Raw genomic sequence first — 23,039 nt, forward strand, 5'->3', positions numbered from 1 at the left:
TGCAATAGACACAAGCATATCAAAAAGACAAACAATGCTAGATTCAGATCAACTCAACACCTATTCTTTTATCAGGACACCGTACTAGTTTATAGTAAGGCTACAATTCACTTAATGCTATTTGGTGCATTCATTTGTTGCGGTTGGTCCATATGATGATGTCATGGAAACAATTACCCTGAAACAAACAAGGCTGACTGTAAAATTAAACTTGGTCCACGTTTGGGAACTTTATTATTGTGTTGACAAGTCCTGAACACATAGCATTGAAAACATAAATCAAGTGTTGATTAGAGAACTGTTCATATGGTTTTAGCCATAAGATTTCTGAAGGCAGCCCAGCTCGAAAAAACGGAGCACGTATTTGGGATGCACATAGTGGCTTGTAGATCTGGTAGTGTCATTTCCCCAGTGACTTTTGGAATCTAGGTATAGAACAATAAATAGATGAGTCACGTAGTAAGGCAGTGTTGTGTTGAACATGCATACATCTTGTGGACTTAAATGCCACTAAGCGACACATGATACCAAACACAGTTTACAAAATAGGTAATGTTGTGTTTATTTTTTCAAGGCTTTCCAGGTTTAATCTCCAATAACATATTAATGAGAAGGATCACCCTTCTTGTCGCAACGTTTTTCCTCTTTTATCCTTAAAAAAAAAGAAAGAAAAAAAAAGGAGGTTTTCTTTATCCCTCTTTGAGGGTTTTTTTTTTTTTTTTTAAATCCTGAATAATTATCAACAGTTCAGTAATTTATTAATTCACTTATTTATCTATGACCATCAATGTCCGCATAATTCTGACACACCCTCAAGATGCTCCTGACGTTTCCAGGTAACTCTGTAGTTTACGTACTGTAGATTTGTCCAAGGAGCATAAGTCAAAGTCAAAGGTTGTGTTTGTGATATGGAAATGTCCAGTTTCTTCTATAAGATTCACTATCTGTAATTAATAGGAAAAAGGGAAACATTGGTTTAATCATTTACTTTTTATTCTTAGAAATAAATCTGATTCTTAAAACACCTAACAAAAACATATAATTATAATATCAAATTCAAAATCATTCTTACTTATTTGAATTACAGATTAGACAAAATTGTGATATGTTTTTCAATAGATCATATTAACATTTTTTTCATTGCTGTGAAATTAGAAAACAAATTGTTAAATGCTTAAAGGGTCATTGAATACAGAAGAATTGCATAATTAAAAAGTGCATAATAAAAAGACAATGCGGTAGCACTTACTCTGAATTTCTAATGAGCAGCAGATTTTTTTCTAACATATTTCAAAAGTTCCCTTAATTTGACAGCACTCTGTATCATGTGACAGTCATCAGCCAGTCATATACATACTGTATATATATATATATATATATATATATATATATACACAGTATATATATATATGTTACGGGTAAAGTCAGAAATCCGGGTAATCCTAGGGTTACCCAGTAAACCTGACATTACCCAAGCGGCTGTGGCCTGATGTAATGTAATTCCCCCATCTACACAATTTTTTTGCTTCTGTCTGGGGGGTTCAATGAAGGTGCCTCGCCGATCCTGTGGCATCCACCCCAAGTGAACCATGGAGAATGAGGTTTACAGGAGGGACTTCGCCCCCCTTAAACCCCCAGGCAGAGGCAAAAAAGATAGCAAAGATTTGTGAATTACAGTGCAGCCGCTTGGGTAATGTCAGGTTTACCTGGGCAATGTTAGGATTACCCAATTTCTTACTTTACCCGCAACATATACACTGTGCACTCTTGCACATGCTCAGTGTAAAAGCGTCCATATAGAAAAACTGTGCACAATAAATGGAAGGAAATTGGAAAGTCCCTTTAACCTGCATTCTCTATTTGAATCAAGATAGTTTAATTTTGATTTCAGTGCCCCTTTAAAATATTTTTTACACTGTATTTTATTTTCTGAGAGCAAAAAATGTAATGCACAATAACTACAAAATATATCCAACCTAATATTCTCTTTTTCAAAGTTAGCTGTAAATATCAACAAAAGTGCATGTGCAAACCATACAAACATACGTTCCATATCGTCTTCTCACACAAGCTAAGAAGCACACTTGACTAAATTAAATCTGTGTCTAAGGCCCTAAAATTACCAGTAGAACATCTGCGCTTGCATTCTAGTATTGCAGCTCGGTTTCACATTAAAATCATTCACGTAAGAAAATTCGAGATTTCATAAACGGTGTTCAGAAACGAGCAGAGTTAAAAATTGTTTACGGCTCTTAATCTTGACACTTGGGATTGAATTCAGTAGACTTGTTGCAAATCCTCAGTGAGCTCATTATTGTATTACACAGACAGTTTTACATTACTTTACAGAACTGAAATGTAATTGTAGCTTTGAGGAGGAGACAACAAGGCAAATGTCTGGAAGGTTTATTTAAGTATTATTTTGTAGAGAAAAAAAAAACAGTATGCAGCTATCTATTAACATAAAATGTCTTGACTCCTCCAGTCTGCCCCATAACTAAAATATTACCTCACCACTGAGCCTATCCCTAACCAAAACAATGTCTCTATTACAGACCTGAATGCTGCGCAGAGCAGTTCCCCAGATATTGTAACAAGCGCACTCCCCAGATACTGTAACATAAGAGGTTGCTTTATATTCCAAAATATCACAGAACTTCCCTAGAGTTCACAACAGACGCTCACAACACCTTCTGTTCTCTGGCTTGTTTTTAAATGATGTTCCCATTAGACAAAAATGAATTATATTTACAAACTATCAAATTGAATCATATTTATACATTTGAAAAAAAAATATGTTTGGTACTAAATGTATGATTTGCTTACTGAAAGTTTTATCATCATAGGCAGCTGGTAACTTTTCACTGAAGACTGTGTATAGCAGAGTATACATAGATAGGAAACCAGTATCGTTTAAAGGGATACACACAACTTTAAGCCAACTTTGATAATGAGCAGAATGTGACGGAGCTGAATGTGATTACTAAGATAAAGCACATCCAGAGGATACAGGTTTCTTGGGGTTAATATTAAACACTTTCTTATTGCTCCCCAAGGAGGGTTTTGTGTGTTCATATATATATATACACCGGTATATATATATATATATATATATATATATATATTCTTATTTTCTCTCTCTCTTTTTATATATATATATATATATATATATATATATATATATATATATATATATATATATATATATAATCAGCATATACTGTATAGTCAGACACCAGAGATTTACTTAATTTTATACAGATAAGCATTAGCACCAGGGGAAAGCTTTAAAATAAGTTTAAAGGGACATAAAACCCAAACCTTTTCTTTCATAATACTGGAAAATAGTTTTTTCCTTAATGTGTTTCCAATGACTTGTTATATTAGCTGCAGAGTATAAAATGTATGATATATTGCTTCTTTTAGGTTTTTTTTGTATATTAAATAGCTTGTTTTGTTCTTTGAAACTTTCACCCATTAAAATGTGTTGTGCTGGCAGGGAATAAGGATTTCGATGGGGCATAGCGCCAAAGACGGACATCTATAGCTCTGAACAGTGAGCTAACTAGCTAGCTTAGAAGATATACTAAGAAAATAAATGGGCTAAGTGTTGTACAATGTATAGAGTGTGTGTTTAGAAATATTTTAATTGTAGATCTAGTAATTTACAAAAGAATAAAACATGCCACAATGGGTACAGTGGTAATAAATGACAATAAAAACAATAAGATGTGGATCTACTCTTGTACAAATGGAATATTAAATATATCTATATAAAAACACTGAATGATGAATTGATATAGAGGCAATGATAGAACCTCCAATAAAAATATAAGAAAATTAAAATTCAAACAATATCTGAAAGAAATCAATCCAAGGTGTGGATTTAAAAAATAAATACAATAAATCAAATGTATGGATTGCTGATATCGACTGGGAAAAGGATACCGTAAGAGATATTGTGTACCAGTGTTAGTGGTAATAATGTGTACAAAATTATAAGAGTGGTCAAAAGAGGGTGAAAAATTATCCTTTATGATTGAAAATATAAAGAAACCAAACAGTGTCAGCTTGCTTATTCAAAAATGAAAAAACAATGTGAAAAATTAAAAATAATTAAAAAAAATTTGAAAAAATGTTGCTTAAAAAATGAAAAAAGAGAACAAAGTCAGTGATAAAAAAAAGGGAAAAAGAGAACAAAGTCAGTGATTGTAATCCAACAAACAATATCCTATAAAAGTCTAACTGTGAAGATCCAAATAGAAATCAAAAGTTAATAATGTGTAGAAAAGGGACCCTTATTTTCCTAGTGGTGAGAGTCCATCTGAAGTTCCTGATGGTGAGAATAAAGTCAACAGTCTTTTAGGTCAAACCCAATTGATGGGCTGGGGCTCCTGTTCCTGATGGTGAGAACCCTTGGTAGTTGGGAGAAACTCCAATCCAATTTTTTTTTTTAAATAAACCTAAAAACAAATAAAAACAACAATAGTGTAGATGGTACTAAAAACATATATAAAATCAGAATAGTGCTTAGCAGCTGTGGTCAACGCGTTTCGGCCTCCTCTAGGCCTTTCTCAAGACTGCCAGCTGGTTGTCAACAGTGCCCCTTTTGTAGTGAAATGTTTTGCGCCAAAAAATGTGTTTGGGGGCGTGGCTAAAAACCGGAAGTGATGTAGGGTATGTTAAAAAATATATATATATTTTTTTTTCCTGTAGCATACCCCATCAGGATTCCTTTGTTGATAGGTCTAGAAGTGTTTAAATCGACATTAATAAACTAAGATGGCTTGTCTCATAGCTACAAATAATTTATTGAGCCTAACATAATGTTTTGTATATTCCCCAGTTTGCATGATAAACTTGTGACAAGTTGTTTGATTTCATTACCACCCAACATTATATATACAAAACACTTCTAGACCTATCAACAAAGGAATCCTGATGGGGTATGCTACAGAAAAAAAATATTTTTTATTTTTTTTTAACATACCCTACATCACTTCCGGTTTTTAGCCACGCCCTCAAACACATTTTTTGGCACAAAACATTTCACTACAAAAGGGGCACTGTTGACAACCAGCTGGCAGTCTTGAGAAAGGCCTAGAGGAGGCCGAAACGCGTTGACCACAGCTGGTAAGCACTATTCTGATTTTATATATGTTTTTAGTACCATCTACACTATTGTTGTTTTTATTTGTTTTTAGGTTTATTTAAAAAAAAATGGATTGAAGTTTCTCCCAACTACCAAGGGTTCTCACCATCAGGAACAGGAGCCCCAGCCCATCAATTGGGTTTGACCTAAAAGACTGTAGACTTTATTCTCACCATCAGGAACTTCAGATGGACTCTCACCACTAGGAAAATAAGGTTTCCTTTTCTACACATTATTAACTTTTGATTTCTATTTGGATCTTCACAGTTAGACTTTTATAGGATATTGTTTGTTGGATTACAATCACTGACTTTGTTCTCTTTTTTCATTTTTTGCGCCACATTTTTTCAAATTTTTTTATTTTTTTTTAATTTTTCACATCATTTTTTTCATTTTTGAATAAGCAAGCTGACACTGTTTGGTTTCTTTATATTTGCAATCACAAAGGATAATTTTTCACCCTCTTTTGACCACTCTTATAATTTTGTACACATTATTACCACTAACACTGGTACACAATATCTCTTATGGTATCCTTTTCCCAGTCGATATCAGCAATCCATACATTTGATTTTATTGTATTTATTTTTTTAAATCCACACCTTGGATTGATTTCTTTCAGATATTGTTTGAATTTTAAATTTTCTTATATTTTTATTGGAGGTTCTATCATTGCCTCTACATCAATTCATCATTCAGTGTTTTTATATAGATATATTCAATATTCAATTTGTACAAGAGTGGATCCACATCTTATTGTTTTTATTGTCATTTATTACCACTGTACCCATTGTGGCATGTTTTATTCTTGTGTAAATTACTAGATCTACAATTAAAATATTTCTAAACACACACTCTATACATTGTACAACACTTAGCCCATTTTGAGGCGCTCTGAACACATTTATTTTCTTGTGCTGGTACCAAAGCCCAGTACTTAGAGACAACAATTAAAAAAATAACATTTTATTGCATACCTCTCATACCTATCCCTGGGGGTGTAATTTCTTCGGCTGGCTATGTTTACACAGATTTTCTATAGCTAATACTAAACTATAGAGACCATAGGCAAAATCAGTTATTTCAAATGCTGAAATAAAGGTAAATTAGCAATTTGCAAACAATTTAATACACTCCAGCAGGTAAAATGGATTATTGGGAACAAATTAAAGGGTAGGAAATGCACTTTAAACATCTTTTAAATTTACTTCTGTTATCAAATTTACTTCATTGTCTTTGTTGAAAAAGTAGCTGGGAGATAGCTGAACACATCAGATTAGCCAATGATAAAAGGCATATAAGTGCAGCCACCAATCAGCAGCTAGGTTTTTAGGTTTCATGTCCCTTTAATTGAAAGGACCAGAATTCCAACCATAATGGAAAACATCTTCTTACCTAAACTAACCATCTGAGTTGATTTTTCTGTGCTACTCCAATATGAGTGTCAAAGAAGGCATCCCACATAATGAATCCAAGCACAGTAATGCTCTCAGTACAAATTAAACTACTCCCTAAATTCAAATGTAATAAATCCTATTTACACTTATTAAAAACACTATCTAAAACCTGCAATTTATTTTTATTATTGTGGTAAACTGACCTTTAATTGAACTACTATGGGGTTGATTTATCGAGCTGCGGTGGACAGGGGCGGACATACGCGCCGCAGTTCACCTCTGGCAGGCTGAATTCTGATGCCGGAATTAAGCATTGCCCAAGAACGCAATTTTGCGCTCTTGTGCAATGTTGCCCCCTGCCTGTGCACAGCCAACCACGTGCAGGCAGGAGCTGCCAATCTCCCCGGTCGGATGACTGCTGCTTCATAAATAAGGACTGCAGGTTCTCTTGTGAGAACCTGCAGTCGTAGGGGTGCGAAAAGTTTGATAAATCGACCCCTATTCATTAGAAAATAGATAAAACAAGACCCTATCTTTAGAGATCTCTGAAACAAACAGAAATAAAACCGAGAGCAACATCTTTCAAGCAAAGTAAAAGTAACAATATTGTTTAGATCACATTCATTTGCATATTATATTACTTTCTACAACAAACTAAGCTACATATTTTAGTTTATATAACAAACTCATTTAATGTCATTGCTTTAGTATATAAACATCTAAAACATATACAAGGATACAATAAAAGGACAGCAATAATATGCAAGGACACAAAAACTCATTTACAGAGCAATGTGCGCCCATATATAAACTATGTACGCTTACTGTATAAAGTTAATTACTTGCAAAAAATACACCAGCCTTTCATACATTTTCTATTATAGAATTAAATATATATTTCCTTTTTTCTAGTACAAATAATGTACTGTTAAAAATAAAAGTAAAGAAAAAAATATAAAGTACACTTGTCTGCAGCAGATAATGTTATTCCCTAGCTAATGTAAACTAAAATTAATTAAAAGGACAGTAAAGTCAAAATTAAACTTTCATGATTCAGATGCAATTTTAAACAACTTTCTGAGTTACTTATTTTATCAAATGTGCTTTGTTCTCTTGTGATCTTTTATCGAAGAATATAACTAGGTAGGCTCATAAGAGCTCAGGAGTGTGCACGTGTCTTTAATACTCTATGGCAGCAATGCATTGCTTTGTTATACAATGTTGCAAAACACTGCTGCCATAGAGAACTGAGCTCTTATTAGCCTACCTAGTTTTACTCTTCAATAAAATATACCAAGAGAACAAAACAAATTTGATAAAATAAGTAAATTGGAAAGTTGTTTAAAATTGCATGCTCTATCTGAATCATGAAAGTTTAATTTTGACTTTACTGTCCCTTTAAGGCTTTTAGATGCCTCAGGAAAATAAATGTAGATAATGCATTTTCATTTAATTAAAAATCAGATGACAGCTTTATCCAGAGTGGGAGTGCACTGCATTAAGGTGAATAGACAGGTAGTGTATGAAGAGTAAACCTGTGTTTGTTTCGGGGGAAAATATTTGTACAATTCTTTGTTTTTGTGCTTGCTGGATATGTCACTGCCCATCAACAGATCTGTGAGAATTCTGCTTTATGAGCCAGTGGCCAATCAGTGTTTAACAAACAGTTTTACTCAGACGTGCACTTCCTGTTACTTTCAAAATCTTTAAAATGACATGAAACACAAATCTTTTCTTTCTTGGTTCAGATAGAGAAAGCGATTTTAAATAACTTTCCAATCTAAATATGTTTACCAATGTATTCAGCTAGCTCCCAGTAGTGAATTACTGCTCCTTCAACAAAGGATACTAAAAGAATGAAGCAAATTGATAACCAAAATAATTTGGAAAGTTGTTTTAAAATCTATGTTCTGAATCATGAAAGAAAAATGTTGTTTCATGTTCCTTTAATGCAACATTTTATCTGCACACAAATATGTTTATATAGTGATCTTTCAGATGCATTACAGACTTTTTTTTAGTGCTTACTGAACCTTTTACTTAAACCCAGACTTCTAAAAAGCCTCATATTCTTTTCTTTCATACATTTAGCTGAAAGTTTGTTTGTGCAATACATGTTCAGGTAAATGTCACCAAGGTAACTATTAAAGGGACAGTAAACACCTTGTTTAACATATCAGCCAAGTCTTAACGTTTTTAAAACCAATTTTAAAACCTTTTTTTTCTAAAATAATTTTTTAATAGCCAAACTCCACCCACCATTTGCCTTCTTTGGAGTACCCAATCTGGGCTTTAGTCCACAGCCAACAAGGCTAGCCACTGTCATAATGTTAATATAAAAGGCATTTATTTGCAATTGTTATCACATAAAGCAGGTATGTAGCAGAGTTCACCCTGGGAAGTCAGCAGGTGCATTTCAAGTTCTGAGTATTAGAAGTTGCTTAATTTTAAAACCTAAGTTACATGAAAAGGGGCAAAATAAACAATCAAAATATATTGCAAAGTTGTTTCATTGCACATAACATAATAAAACCTCAAGGTGTTTACTGCGCCTTTAAACCACAAAAAAAAAGTACTTGCATTTATTTCAATATAAATCAGCTGTTTATCTGTTAGCCTTGCACTGCTGATAGGCACGCTGATAGGCACGCCTTATGTTTAATGAAAAGCACACAACAACTACACAAGCACGTGGAACACAAATTAATACACAATCAATTACAGAGAGTCTATTAAAATGTATATGGTTAACAAAGAAGAAGCCTTTTATCTGAGGTAATAATTCTGTCATTTTTAATTATCGCCATCTTTCAATACCACCCCTGTAAAGCAGAACAGGATTTTTTTTCTTTTCGTGATATGAATTCCTGACGGCCCTGAACAACTGCAATCAAAAATGCATTAAAATATTTTCAATCATCAAGTAGATTACCAAGGTCCCATTTAGTTTTCATTTTAGTAATTAATTGAAAAGGCTTAACGCCTCTTCTTCTGATTGTTTCCAAATAAATACAAAAAAAAAAGAGGACTTGAGCACAAATTTAATTTTAATTTAACACAATTATTTTTGTACCTATATTAAAAATGCATTAAGAAAAAAAAATTTTTTTACACAGAGCCAATTTGCTCCAATGATATCTGGTAGCAGATTTGTTTTATATGCCTTGTACAAACGTGAGTATACAAAATATGTGCTGCCCACAGCGAAGAAATAAAAAAAAATTGATTCCGAAAAATACAGTTTCTGGTAGTACTATGTATAAAAAAGTATTAGAACTGATATAAAACTACCTTTAGGTTGCACGTATAAGCTGTATTATAATATGTAAATATATTGTTGTACACACTTGGTTCCATCCCATCTCCAAACTGTCCCATTTTACAGATACAAATATTTCAAAATCCAAACTATTCCAAAATCCAAACTTTTTCCATTCCTAAGCAGTTTGGATAAAGAGTTTTCTACCTGTATTGGAAAAGCTTAAATAGCCATTCATTGTACTTAATTGTTAAAGGGACACTCAGGTTAAATTTAATTTTCATGATTCAGATACAGCATGTAATTTTAAACAACATTCCAAAAAAAAATGTGCACAGTCTTTTATATTTACAATTTTTGAGTCACCAGATCCTACTGAGCATGTGCAAGAATTCACAGACTATACGTATATGCATTTGTGATTGGCTGATTGCTATCACATGGTACAAGGGGATGGGAAATACACATAACTTTGAAATGAGTTATAAAAAAATCTACTACTCATTTGAAGTTCAGACTAAGTGCTATTGCATTGTCTTGTTATCTTGCATTTGTTGATTATGCAGATCTAATGTGTTGACTGGTCCTTTAATACTAAATATTGGATCTATGTGGAATATTTAAACTTTAAGCAAACACTTTAAAAACACTATACAATATTGAATCAGGCAGCCATCAAATCAAGTTCTTGTAATCTTTTTGTCAACAAGAAACCTAATCTTCATCCCATGAGAGTATTCCACACCTGGTGAATGATTTTATCCATGCTGAGCTGTAATCTCGAGATGGTCCCCTCTGGCCTTGTGCTGCATTAAAACAGCTGAAACACTGAACACAAACTGTGATGTGTTGACATGATGGGGTAAATGTATTCAATTGTAAACAGCTATGTTAGCTGCAGGCTTATTCATTTGAGACTGCAACCAAAATTTATAAAAAGGCTTGCATAATTAAATGCTGTCCACTACTTGCGATCGCAGGAGGACAGGTTCCCTGCTTGCTAACTTTGTCCATCTGGATAATGATAAATCTGCTTCTATTAGTTGAGCGGTTAAAAAGTTACATTAATTTCAATATGATTGTTTTTGGTATTTTTGCCTTATTTCTATACTGCCTTGTGACCCTTTTTTAGAAATTAGTTTTTTTTACTATTGCAAGCTCTTTGCCAGTGCTGATAATATAGTAGTCTAAAAGGGACCTTCTATTGCAATAAATGTCATCTTTAAATGTGTTAGTATATGCCATTTCTGCATCATTCAACCTAGCTTTCTTTGTCTTTAACAACTGCAAAGAGATTAAAAACATAGCTAAAATCACGCTCAGGAGTTTCAACACTTGCAACTCACAAGACCAAATTTATCTATGTGCCTAACCCTGTGGTGGTAAAACAAATAGCTAGGTTCGGTTATACAAAAATGACATGCTCAAACGAATAAAAGCATGTACATTTAGTTAGTATATACCTTTAACAACAAATTAACTTACTTTAAACTACAAAATTGATATTTTTTCTCAGAAAAAGTTTTTTTTTTTAATCTTGCATATCAGTTAAACATTTGACTATCTACAGCATGATATTACCGTGGGCAAACACACATTATTAAACTCTCACAACTATATCTGCTGTATTCGAGAGAGGTAGGAAGTGCATCACATACGGTCTTAAATGAAAAATAGAATTTAATCTATAAGATGAACAGACAAAATATGCCTCTATTGCACCAACTGATGGAGTAAATTATCACATAATCAGTTATTTTACTTAATATTTTATTTTACCTGTTGAAGTACATGTCTTTCCCGTAGCGTCATTAATCTTCTGTGCAATTCAACTAATTCATCTAGATAAGCCTAGAGAAGAAGAAAATATATATATAACAAATGTTCTTGTGACTGTAGGCTATTTGTCCCAGGCATGACTGGAGGTTTAAATATAAATTGTAATCATTCAGTGAAATAGCTGAGCTATCTCATCAGCTAAATTTCACTCAAAATATTAAAAACTTTTTAAAATTAGTGTAAACTTTGCATTTCCTATTTGACAAATAAACCACAATGGAAGTCACTGAAACAAGGCAAATAAATAAATATATACACACACACCCCACCGATTTTAGGCAACCTTGGTTCCGGGGCCTTTCTGGATTAACCGTTTTGCCGGACCATCCAACACCAGCAATAAGAGCATAGACAGACACAGTGAAATTGTTTATTAACAGTATACTGCTGTTTAATTAAACAAAAGTAGAGGCTGAAAACACACTAGTAATCTAAAAACGTGCAAAGGACATAGCAACTGACAGGACTTGTCATTGGGAAATAAAAGTTAGATAGCTAGTGGACACATTTTCTTAGAGGTGGGCTGATCATAAAATTCATTATAAAATGGAGGCACTGTTTCACCACAAACAATAAGTGCAGTGCAACTAATGTACGCCAGTGAGCGGTATTGAAGAGCGATATTGAATTTCTCTCTCCCGTTATTTTAATTGTGTCCGGACTAAAGGAAGTGCCGAATCATATATACATGCATACAGTTTATACAGTGTATATATATATATACTGTATGTATATATATGTATATATGATCTCATTACACTGAAAATCAGGACCTGATGTGGATCCTATCAGATTTCCAAATAACGTAGACACACAGGATTCTTTGCAAACATCTCCTGTCAAAATAAAAGTGTCTACCATATCCTTTGAGATGTGTTTTGTATTTTGCCCAATGATTTTTTTGCAGTTTATCTGTATAATAGATGTGCATCTACATAGTTTTTAGAGTCCACAGACTTTTTCAATATTGTTAATATGATTATACCATATAACTATGTTTAAACTGATCTATGGGGCAATATGTTGTTTTGTTTTAATCTTATATACAGTTTTTTTTATGTGCACAGACCGTTGAGTCACCAATATCAATCTCCCTACAATAGTGTGACAGTTTGTTGCCGTGTAATTATGGATACGTCTATTTCCTCTTACACATGGACGGAATTGGGTGTAATGATTTAGGAGCATTACTTTCAGTTTCCATGAAACGGACGCTCTCTAATGACGTAGTCACGTCAGCCACACACACAGATGCAACCGAGTTTGATAAGGTTTCCCGGGTCTGACACATGATTTAGGTAATATTTAGGGGTATATATAGGGGTATATTTGGTGTATATTGCATACTTGTTTTTTCCATGTGAACAAGGCTCTTGTGTGGAGCCGAAACGTTATAGAGTAAAAGATGTTTGCAAAGAATCCTGTATGCCTACTTTATTTGGAAATCTGATAGGATCCACATGAGGTCCTGATTTTCAATGGAGTGAGATTATTTATCTTTTGGTAGTGCACCGGACTGTTGTATACTGGATGGTGTGTACTAACCTTCTACTGCATTATAAATATATATATATATATAAATAAGTCCTGACTCACTGACTGAATGACTGACTGACTCATCAACGCCCAGCTCAAACCGTTTAACCTAGGAATGTGAAATTTGGAAGGTACGTTGTTTTTATGACGTAGGCACCCACTAAGGAAAGATTTCTGAAAATTATGTAATAAGGGGGTGAAAAAGGGGGTGCATTTTTTATGAGGATACCTACTGTATATCTCAACAACCGACGATATTACAGACGTGAAAATTGGTATTTAGATTCTCCTTGAAAAATAAAGAAATACGTGTTTTACCATTTCCCCAAATCCACTTAAGGGGGGGTCAAAAGGGGGGGGCTGAGTTATGAGGATAACTATATTGAAAAAAACCAAAGATGTTATAGACGTGAAAATTGATATTTAGATTCTCCTTGAAAAATATAGAAATACGTGTTATAACAATTCCCAAAATTCCACTTAAGGGGATTCAAAAGGGGAGGCTGATTTATGAGGATATTTATATCTCAAATACCAAAGATGTTACAGACATGAAAATTGGCATTTAGATTACAAGAAACACAGAGGATTAACGAAAACTCAAGAAGTTTATGTCAGCGAGTGTGCAACCCGAAAGGGTACACATAGTTGCGAGTGGTTGCGTTTTTTCGCTATTTTTTACAAATCACAAAATCCACGTAAGAGAAACCGCGGGCAACAGCTAGTATTTATATATCTATATATAAAGGTGAAGCAGGTGCACTCTCACAAACAGTTCTTTTCAATGCCAGGGTGCTAGAGTAGGGTTTAGAATATAGCAAGCAAAAAACAGCACTCTCTGGGTCTTGACAAACAATGGATTTATTTAATGACGTTTCGGGGAATGCACCCCTTCATCAGACCCATGAAGGGGTGTATTCCCGAAACGTCACTAAATAAATCCATTGTTTGTCAAGACCAGAGAGTGCAGTTGTTTTGCTTGATATATATATATATATATATATATATATATATATATATATATATATATATATATATATATATATATATGTGTGTGTGTGTGTGTGTGTGTGTGTGTGTGTGAGAGTTATGATATATATTATATTAAATATTCCTATTATGTCCATTGGAACATTTATAACCTCATAAACGTGCAATTATAGCAAATAGGGCAAAATATAATGTAGCAATGTTTCCAGTATCATACTAAAGACTCTAAAAAAAAAAACACACTAAAATCATCTAAAGCACATACGGTAAATAAGAAAAAAATAAGCTTTATATAACATCAATGTAACAAAATGTCCAATAAACAAATAATTTAAACATAAAAAAGGCAGAATAGCATGTAGAAGAAAAGCTTATGATCAGGTTACCAAGATACAGCCAAAAATTGCATTTACCTTATCGCAGTCTCCATTCTTTATCTGCTTTTCAGATTTGTTCTGTTTAATCGGACTTTTTACCTCCAGGATCTGAGAACGACAAAATAATAAAATAAAAAATGTAATGTGATTCTTATTCAAGTACTGTATTGTAGTAATAAAATATGTATAGACTTTACTGTATAAAATAAAACATTACATTTAAAGGGACACTGAACCCAATTTTTTTTTTCTTTCGTGATTCAGATAGAGCAGGGAATTTTAAGCAACTTTCTAATTTACTCCTATTATCAATTTTTCTTCGTTTTCTTGCTATCTTTATTTGAAAAAGAAGGCATCTAAGCTAAGGAGCCAACCAATTTTTGGTTCAGGACTCTGGACAGCATTTAGCCACCAATCAGCAAGGACAACCCAGGTTGTTCACCAAAAATGGGCCGGCTTCTAAACGTACATTATTGCTTTTCAAATAAAGATACCAAGAGAAAGAAGAAAATTTGATAATAGGAGTAAATTTTTATTTTTTACTTTATTGCATACGTTTACAGAATTTTGATTATTGAAACAAAACAAAACTACTTCAAATATTTTCTTTTTTAATATTTATCACAGAATCAGGGATGTTTGAAACTAAGATGCCTTGTTCATAATTAAACAAAAAAAAAAATAAAGAAAAAAATTAAGTTTTTAATGTATTTGTTTTTACTCCAAAAAGAAGCAAAATTGTATAACACCATAAAGCAAGTAATCTAATCATATTTCTAGATAAATCACAGAACTACAGTATTTGGAGAAATTCATCTATAGTCATTTCTTATATTTAAAACAGCAGATTAGAACCATAGGCCCATGAAGTCTGTCCATATTTCCTATAAGTGTAGTTTGTAGTATAGCCTTATTCTTATCACAAGCCTTCTTGAAGTCACACACAGTGTTTGCCTTTTTACATGAATCAAGCTCCCTTCCTATGGTGAAGTGCTTCTGTAAATTACTTCCGAACCAACTTCCCTTTAACTTGAGATCCCTTGCTCTCGAATTACTCTTTTTTTTTTTTTATTTACTAAACCTTTTAAAGGGAAACTTAAGTCAAAATTAAAGGGATATGAAACCCATTTTTTTCCTCTTTCATAGTTCAGATACAGCTTGCAATTTGAAACAACTTTCTAATTTATTTCTATTATCTAATTTGCTTTGTTCTTTTTGTATCCTTTGTTAAAAAACCATACCTAGGTAGGCTCAGGAGCTGCTGATTGGTGGCTGCACATGTTACATGTTATTGGCTCACCTATGTGTATTGCTGTTTCTTCAGCAAAAGATACTTATGTCCCTGATTTTCAACAAAAGATACCAACAGAATGAATAAAATTTGATAATAGAAGTAGATGAAACAAAATAATTAAATTGTATACTTGATCTGAATCATGTAATACAAATTTTGGGTTTCATGTGCCTTTAAAGTAAAACATCATTCTTGCCTTAAAAAAGATTCTTTAAAGGGACATTAAACACTTTGAGATGGTAATATAAAATGATAAACTGCATATATAAAAACAATTCTATAATATACTTTATTTATTTTTTCCCCTTTTCTTGTAATTCCATTCTGAATTGTGAGCTTTTCAGTTCATGTTAGAAATGAAAATGCAGAACACTGTCACATTCCACACAGCCATTGGCTGATCACTCTAGTGACCTATTTATAACTGTCCCTAATTGGCCACAGCAGATAAGGTAACCTAAGTTACAACATGGCAGCTCCCATTGTTTTGTAGACATAAAACTTTACACTTATTTTATTGATAATTAAACAGTTAATGAAACTTTAAAAAATGCATCTGCATGTTATTCTCAGATTAAACTTTTCTTTGAATGCATTTGTCTATCTAGCATTTATTTAGTGTTTAATGTCCCTTTAATGGTCTTCTGAAAAACACAGATGGCATTAGTACCTATATAATATGTGCTTCTCTGCATTAAGATTGGCTGTAGACAAACTCACAGCCAATCCTGAGCAGACACTTTTTTTTTAACCTTACCTTATTTTTAAGCCGGGGAATGGGTAATAAAGGGATTATCTATCTTTATAAACAACAAAAATTCTGGTGTTGACTGTCCCTTTAAACATAATTTGTATATTTCTTTACAATTACAACAATAGCCTGGCTGCTTGTGAAAATCACAAACTACACATAACTACTAGACTCCAAATGTCTATATCCACATGTTGTAAATTCCCAACCTAGTGAGACTGATAAAGCCCTTCACCTTTGGTCTTGCACCTTTTGGCTTCTGCCAACAACACAGGAATTTACAGCCGCATTATAAAGTAACAAGTGACATCTTTTGACAAATCAGGTCAGATGTTCCAGGGGGAGCAGACATTATTCATATTTAGGACAAGCCACTGTTTTCTTTTCTAGAACTGTGACAGTGAACAGGTTGTAGCTTTACTTTATTATATTCAGGCTAACAATTCTGCAAGCAAATTAAAAGAAAAGTACATAGATGATGAATATTATTTTCCATATTTTTAGGCTTTTTTATTTATTTATTTTCCATAAATGAAACTCTTGTTAGTGCAACCTGTGATTTTGCTGAAAGTTAGCTCCAGATGACATACTGAAGTAGGCTCATGGGGGTCAATTTATTATTGGCCGATTTGGGCCAATTCACCCTGTTTCTATAGACCGCTGCTCCTTAACTCATACGCCACCTCTGAGGCTGCTTACAGCAATCCGCCCGATCGTATTTAACATCCCCTGCTAGAGGTCGCGAATCTGCAGGGAGCGGTATTGCACAAGCAGTTCACTAGAACTGCTTGTGCAATGCTGAATATGTACAGCGTATGCTGGAGGCAGTCTGCAGATGCTTAAATACAAGGTAATCACAGAGATACAAAGTATATTAATATAACCGTGTTGGTTATGCAAAACTGGTTAATAAAGGGATTATCTATCTTTTTAAACAATTTTTCAAGTAGACTGTCCCTTTAATGGGACAGTAAATCTACAAAATAATGTTATATAATATTTCACATAGGGAAGAATTATATAACATTAGCTTAGCGCCAACTTTATACATAAAACGATTACAGAGATACTTTATTCCAAAGTTAACTTCTCCTGAACGCCGCTCCTGACTCTACTGAGCAGGCCTTTCTATTCATAAGGGCTTTGCGGGCACGCTGTCTAGTCACAGCACGCCCGATCTCGCCATTAAACTGAATGGAGCTCGCTCCCGCTCTGGTCTGGTAGAGGGAGCGAGCTCCATTCAGTTTAATGGCGCAATCAGGCAAGCTGTGACTAGACAGCGTGCCCGCAAAGTGCTTATGGAAAGAAAGACCCGAGGAGTAGAGCCAGGAGCAGCATTCAGGAAAAACGAACTTTGGAATAAAATATCTCTGTAATCCTTTGATGTATAAATTTGGCGCTAAGTTAATGTTATATAATTCTGCACTATATATATATATATATACACACACACACACACACATACTATATATCTATATATCTATATATATATGCTCCATCTGAATAAAGAAAGTTTAATTTTGACTCCCATGTCCCTTTAAAAGGACATTCAATTTGCATGCTTTCACTGAGATATGAACACAGAATTTAAAAGCGCCCCACACTACACACTAATGCTCACAATAAAACAGACTTAAAATAAGTAAAAAACAGAATTTATGCTTACCTGATAAATTACTTTCTCCAACGGTGTGTCCGGTCCACGGCGTCATCCATTACTTGTGGGAATATTCTCTTCCCCAACAGGAAATGGCAAAGAGCACAGCAAAAGCTGTCCATATAGCCCCTCCTCAGGCTCCGCCCCCCAGTCATTTGACCGACGGTTAGGAGAAAAAAAGGAGAAACTATAGGGTGCCGTGGTGACTGTAGTGTATAGAGAAAGAAATTTTCCAAACCTGATTAAAAAACCAGGGTGGGCCGTGGACCGGACACACCGTTGGAAAAAGTAATTTATCAGGTAAGCATAAATTCTGTTTTCTCCAACATTGGTGTGTCCGGTCCACGGCGTCATCCATTACTTGTGGGAACCAATACCAAAGCTTTAGGACACGGATGAAGGGAGGGCGCAAATCAGGTTACCTAAACGGAAGGCACCACGGCTTGCAAAACCTTTCTCCCAAAAATAGCCTCCGAAGAAGCATAAGTATCAAATTTGTAGAATTTGGCAAAAGTGTGCAGAGAAGACCAAGTCGCTGCCTTACATATCTGATCAACAGAAGCCTCGTTCTTGAAGGCCCATGTGGAAGCCACAGCCCTAGTAGAGTGAGCTGTGATTCTTTCAGGAGGCTGCTGTCTGGCAGTCTCATAAGCCAATCGGATAATGCTTTTCAGCCAGAAAGAAAGAGAGGTAGCAGTAGCTTTTTGTCCTCTCCTCTTACCAGAGTAAACGACAAACAAAGATGAGGTTTGTCTAAAATCCTTTGTTGCTTCTAAATAGAACTTCAAAGCACGGACTACATCTAAATTGTGTAACAAACGTTCCTTCTTTGAAACTGGTTTCGGACACAGAGAAGGAACAACTATTTCCTGGTTAATATTCTTGTTGGAAACAACTTTTGGAAGAAAACCAGGCTTGGTACGCAAAACGACCTTATCTGAATGGAACACCAGATAGGGTGGATCACACTGCAAAGCAGATAATTCAGAAACTCTTCTAGCAGAAGAAATAGCAACCAAAAACAGAACTTTCCAAGATAGTAACTTGATATCTATGGAATGTAAGGGTTCAAACAGAACCCCTTGAAGAACAGAAAGAACTAAATTTAGACTCCAAGGAGGAGTCATGGGTCTGTAAACAGGCTTGATTCTGACCAAAGCCTGTACAAAAGCTTGTACATCTGGCACAGCTGCCAGGCGTTTGTGTAACAAAACAGATAAGGCAGAAATCTGTCCTTTTAGAGAACTCGCTGACAACCCTTTATCCAAACCCTCTTGGAGAAAGGAAAGAATCTTAGGAATTTTAATCTTACTCCATGAGAATCCCTTGGATTCACACCAACAGATATATTTTTTCCATATTTTATGGTAAATCTTTCTAGTCACAGGTTTTCTGGCTTGGACCAGAGTATCTATCACTGAATTTGAAAACCCACGCTTGGATAAAATCAAGCGTTCAATTTCCAAGCAGTCAGCTGCAGAGAAACTAGATTTGGATGTTCGAATGGACCTTGTACTAGAAGATCCTGTCTCAAAGGTAGCTTCCATGGTGGAGCCGATGACATATTCACCAGGTCTGCATACCAAGTCCTGCGTGGCCACGCAGGAGCTATCAGAATCACTGAGGCCTTCTCCTGTATGATCCTGGCTACGAGCCTGGGAAGGAGAGGAAACGGTGGAAATACATAAGCTAGGTTGAACGACCAAGGCGCAACTAATGCATCCACTACAGTCGCCTTGGGATCCCTGGATCTGGACCCGTAACAAGGAACCTTGAAATTCTGATGGGACGCCATCAGATCCATGTCCGGAATGCCCCATAATTGAGTTAACTGGGCAAAGACCTCCGGGTGGAGTTCCCACTCCCCCGGATGGAAAGTCTGACGACTCAAGTAATCCGCCTCCCAGTTGTCTACTCCTGGGATGTGAATTGCAGATAGGTGGCAGGAGTGATCCTCCGCCCATTTGATGATCTTGGATACCTCTCTCATCGCCAAGGAACTCTTTGTTCCTCCCTGATGATTGATGTAAGCTACAGTCGTCATGTTGTCCGACTGGAATCTTATGAATCCGGCTCTCGCTAGTTGAGGCCAAGCCTGGAGCGCATTGAAAATCGCTCTCAGTTCCAGGATGTTTATCGGGAGAAGAGACTCTTCCCGAGACCATAGACCCTGAGCTTTCCGGGAGTCCCAGACCGCGCCCCAGCCTAATAGACTGGCGTCGGTCGTGACAATGACCCACTCTGGTCTGCGGAAACTCATTCCCTGAGACAGGTGATCCTTAGTCAACCACCAACGGAGTGAGTCTCTGGTTACCTGGTCTACTTGAATCTGGGGAGACAAGTCTGCATAGTCCCCATTCCACTGATTGAGCATGCACAGTTGTAATGGTCTTAGATGAATTTGAGCAAAAGGAACTATGTCCATTGCTGCAACCATTAAACCTACTACTTCCATGCACTGAGCTATGGAAGGCTGCAGAATAGAGTGAGGAACTTGACAAGCGTTTAGAAGCTTTGACTTTCTGACCTCTGTCAGGAAGATCTTCATTTCTAAAGAATCTATTATTGTTCCCAAAAAGGGAGACAGGGAACTCTTTTCTACGTTCACCTTCCACCCGTGAGATCTGAGAAAGGCTAGAACAATGTCTGTATGAGCCTTTGCCTTGAAAAGAGACGACGCTTGAATTAGAATGTCGTCTAGATAAGGTGCCACTGCAATGCCCCTCTGTCTTAGAACCGCTAGAAGGGACCCTAGCACCTTTGTGAAAATTCTGGGAGCATTTGTGAAAATTCTGGGAGCAGTGGCTAAGCCGAATGGAAGAGCCATGAACTGGTAATGTTTGTCCAGAAAGACGAACCTTAGGAACTGATGATGATCTTTGTGGATAGGAATATGTAGGTACGCATCCTTTAAATCCACGGTAGTCATATATTGACCCTCCTGGATTGTAGGTAAAATAGTTCGAATGGTTTCCATTTTGAACGATGGAACCCTGAGGAATTTGTTTAGAATTTTTAAATCCAGAATTGGTCTGAAAGTTCCCTCTTTTTTGGGAACTACAAACAGGTTTGAGTAAAACCCCTGACCTTGTTCCGCTGTTGGAACTGGGTGTATCACTCCCATTTTTAACAGGTCTCCTACGCAATGTAAGAATGCCTGTCTCTTTATCTGGTCTGAAGATAAGCGAGACATGTGGAACCTTCCCCTTGGAGGAAGTTCCTTGAATTCTAGAAGATAACCCTGAGATACTATTTCTAGTGCCCAGGGATCCGGAACATCTCTTGCCCAAGCCTGAGCAAAGAGAGAGAGTCTGCCCCCTACTAGATCCGGTCCCGGATCGGGGGCTACCCTTTCATGCTGTCTTGGTAGCAGCAGCAGGCTTCTTGGCCTGTTTACCCTTGTTCCAGCCTTGCATTGGTTTCCAAGCTGGCTTGGCCTGGGAAGCGTTACCCTCTTGTCTAGAGGCCGCAGAGTTAGGAGACGGTCCGTTCCTGAAATTACGAAAGGAACAAAAGTTAGACTTATTCTTAGCCTTAAAAGGCCTATCCTGTGGGAGGGCATGTCCCTTCCCCCCAGTGATGTCTGAAATAATTTCCTTCAATTCTGGCCCAAAAAGGGTCTTACCTTTGAAAGGAATATTAAGCAATTTTGTCTTGGAAGATACGTCTGCCGACCAAGACTTTAGCCAGTGCGCTCTGCGTGCCACAATTGCAAACCCTGAATTTTTCGCCGCTAATCTCGCTAATTGCAAAGCGGCATCTAAAATAAAGGAATTAGCCAACTTAAGTGCGTGAATTCTGTCCATGACTTCCTCGTATGGAGTCTCCTTATTGAGCGACTTTTCTAGTTCATCGAACCAGAAACACGCCGCCATAGTGACAGGAATAATGCACAAAATTGGTTGGAGGAGGTAACCTTGCTGAACAAAAATCTTTTTAAGCAAACCCTCCAATTTTTTATCCATAGGATCTTTGAAAGCACAATTGTGCTCAATGGGAATAGTCGTGCGTTTGGCTAGCGTAGAAACTGCCCCCTCAACCTTAGGGACTGTTTGCCATGTGTCCTTCCTTGGGTCGACCATGGGGAACAATTTCTTAAATATAGGAGGTGGGACAAAAGGTATGCCTGGTTTCTCCCACTCCTTATTCACTATGTCCGCCACCCTTTTAGGTATCGGAAAGGCATCGGGGTGCACCGGGACCTCAAGGAATTTGTCCATCTTGCACAATTTTTCTGGAATGACCAAAGAGTCACAATCATCCAGTGTAGTTAGCACCTCCTTACGTAATGCGCGGAGATGCTCTAGCTTAAATTTAAACGTCACAACATCAGGTTCTGCCTGTTGAGAAATTCTTCCTGAATCAGAAAGTTCTCCCTCCGACAAACCCTCCCTCACTGCCACTTCTGACTGGTGTGAGGGAACGACAGATAAATTATCGTCTGCGCCTTCTTGCTCCACTGTATTTAAAACAGAGCAATCACGCTTTCTTTGAAATGCTGGCATTTTGGATAAAATATTAGCTATGGAATTATCCATTACTGCCGTTAATTGTTGCATAGTAACAAGCATTGGCGCGCTAGATGTACTAGGGGTCGCCTGCGCGGGCATAACTGGTATTGACACAGAATGAGAGGATGAAGAACTATCCCCACTACCTTCATTTGATGAATCATCTTGGGCAACCTTATTAAATGTGACAGTACTGTCCTTACTTTGTCTGGACGCCATGGCACAATTATCACATACATTTGAAGGGGGGACCACCTTGGCCTCCATACATACAGA

At 35.9% G+C, this 23,039-nt stretch overlaps 1 protein-coding gene across 1 annotated transcript in view; it reads right to left on the bottom strand.

Annotated features, from left to right (window-relative positions):
* Nucleotides 1-200: 200 nt before the first annotated feature.
* MLLT3 (MLLT3 super elongation complex subunit) overlaps nucleotides 201-23,039 on the bottom strand; it is a 424,921-nt gene continuing 402,082 nt past the window's right edge. The window contains exons 11-13 of the mRNA XM_053702660.1: nucleotides 14,587-14,658; nucleotides 11,588-11,659; nucleotides 201-944 (exon numbers count right to left, since the gene is read on the bottom strand). Coding sequence (XP_053558635.1) covers nucleotides 813-944; nucleotides 11,588-11,659; nucleotides 14,587-14,658 — 276 coding nt within the window. The 3' untranslated portion in view covers nucleotides 201-812. The remainder of the gene's footprint in view (nucleotides 945-11,587; nucleotides 11,660-14,586; nucleotides 14,659-23,039) is intronic.

This window comes from Bombina bombina, chromosome 2 (assembly GCF_027579735.1).
Source record: "Bombina bombina isolate aBomBom1 chromosome 2, aBomBom1.pri, whole genome shotgun sequence".
In the NCBI taxonomy this organism is placed as follows: Eukaryota; Metazoa; Chordata; class Amphibia; order Anura; family Bombinatoridae; genus Bombina; species Bombina bombina.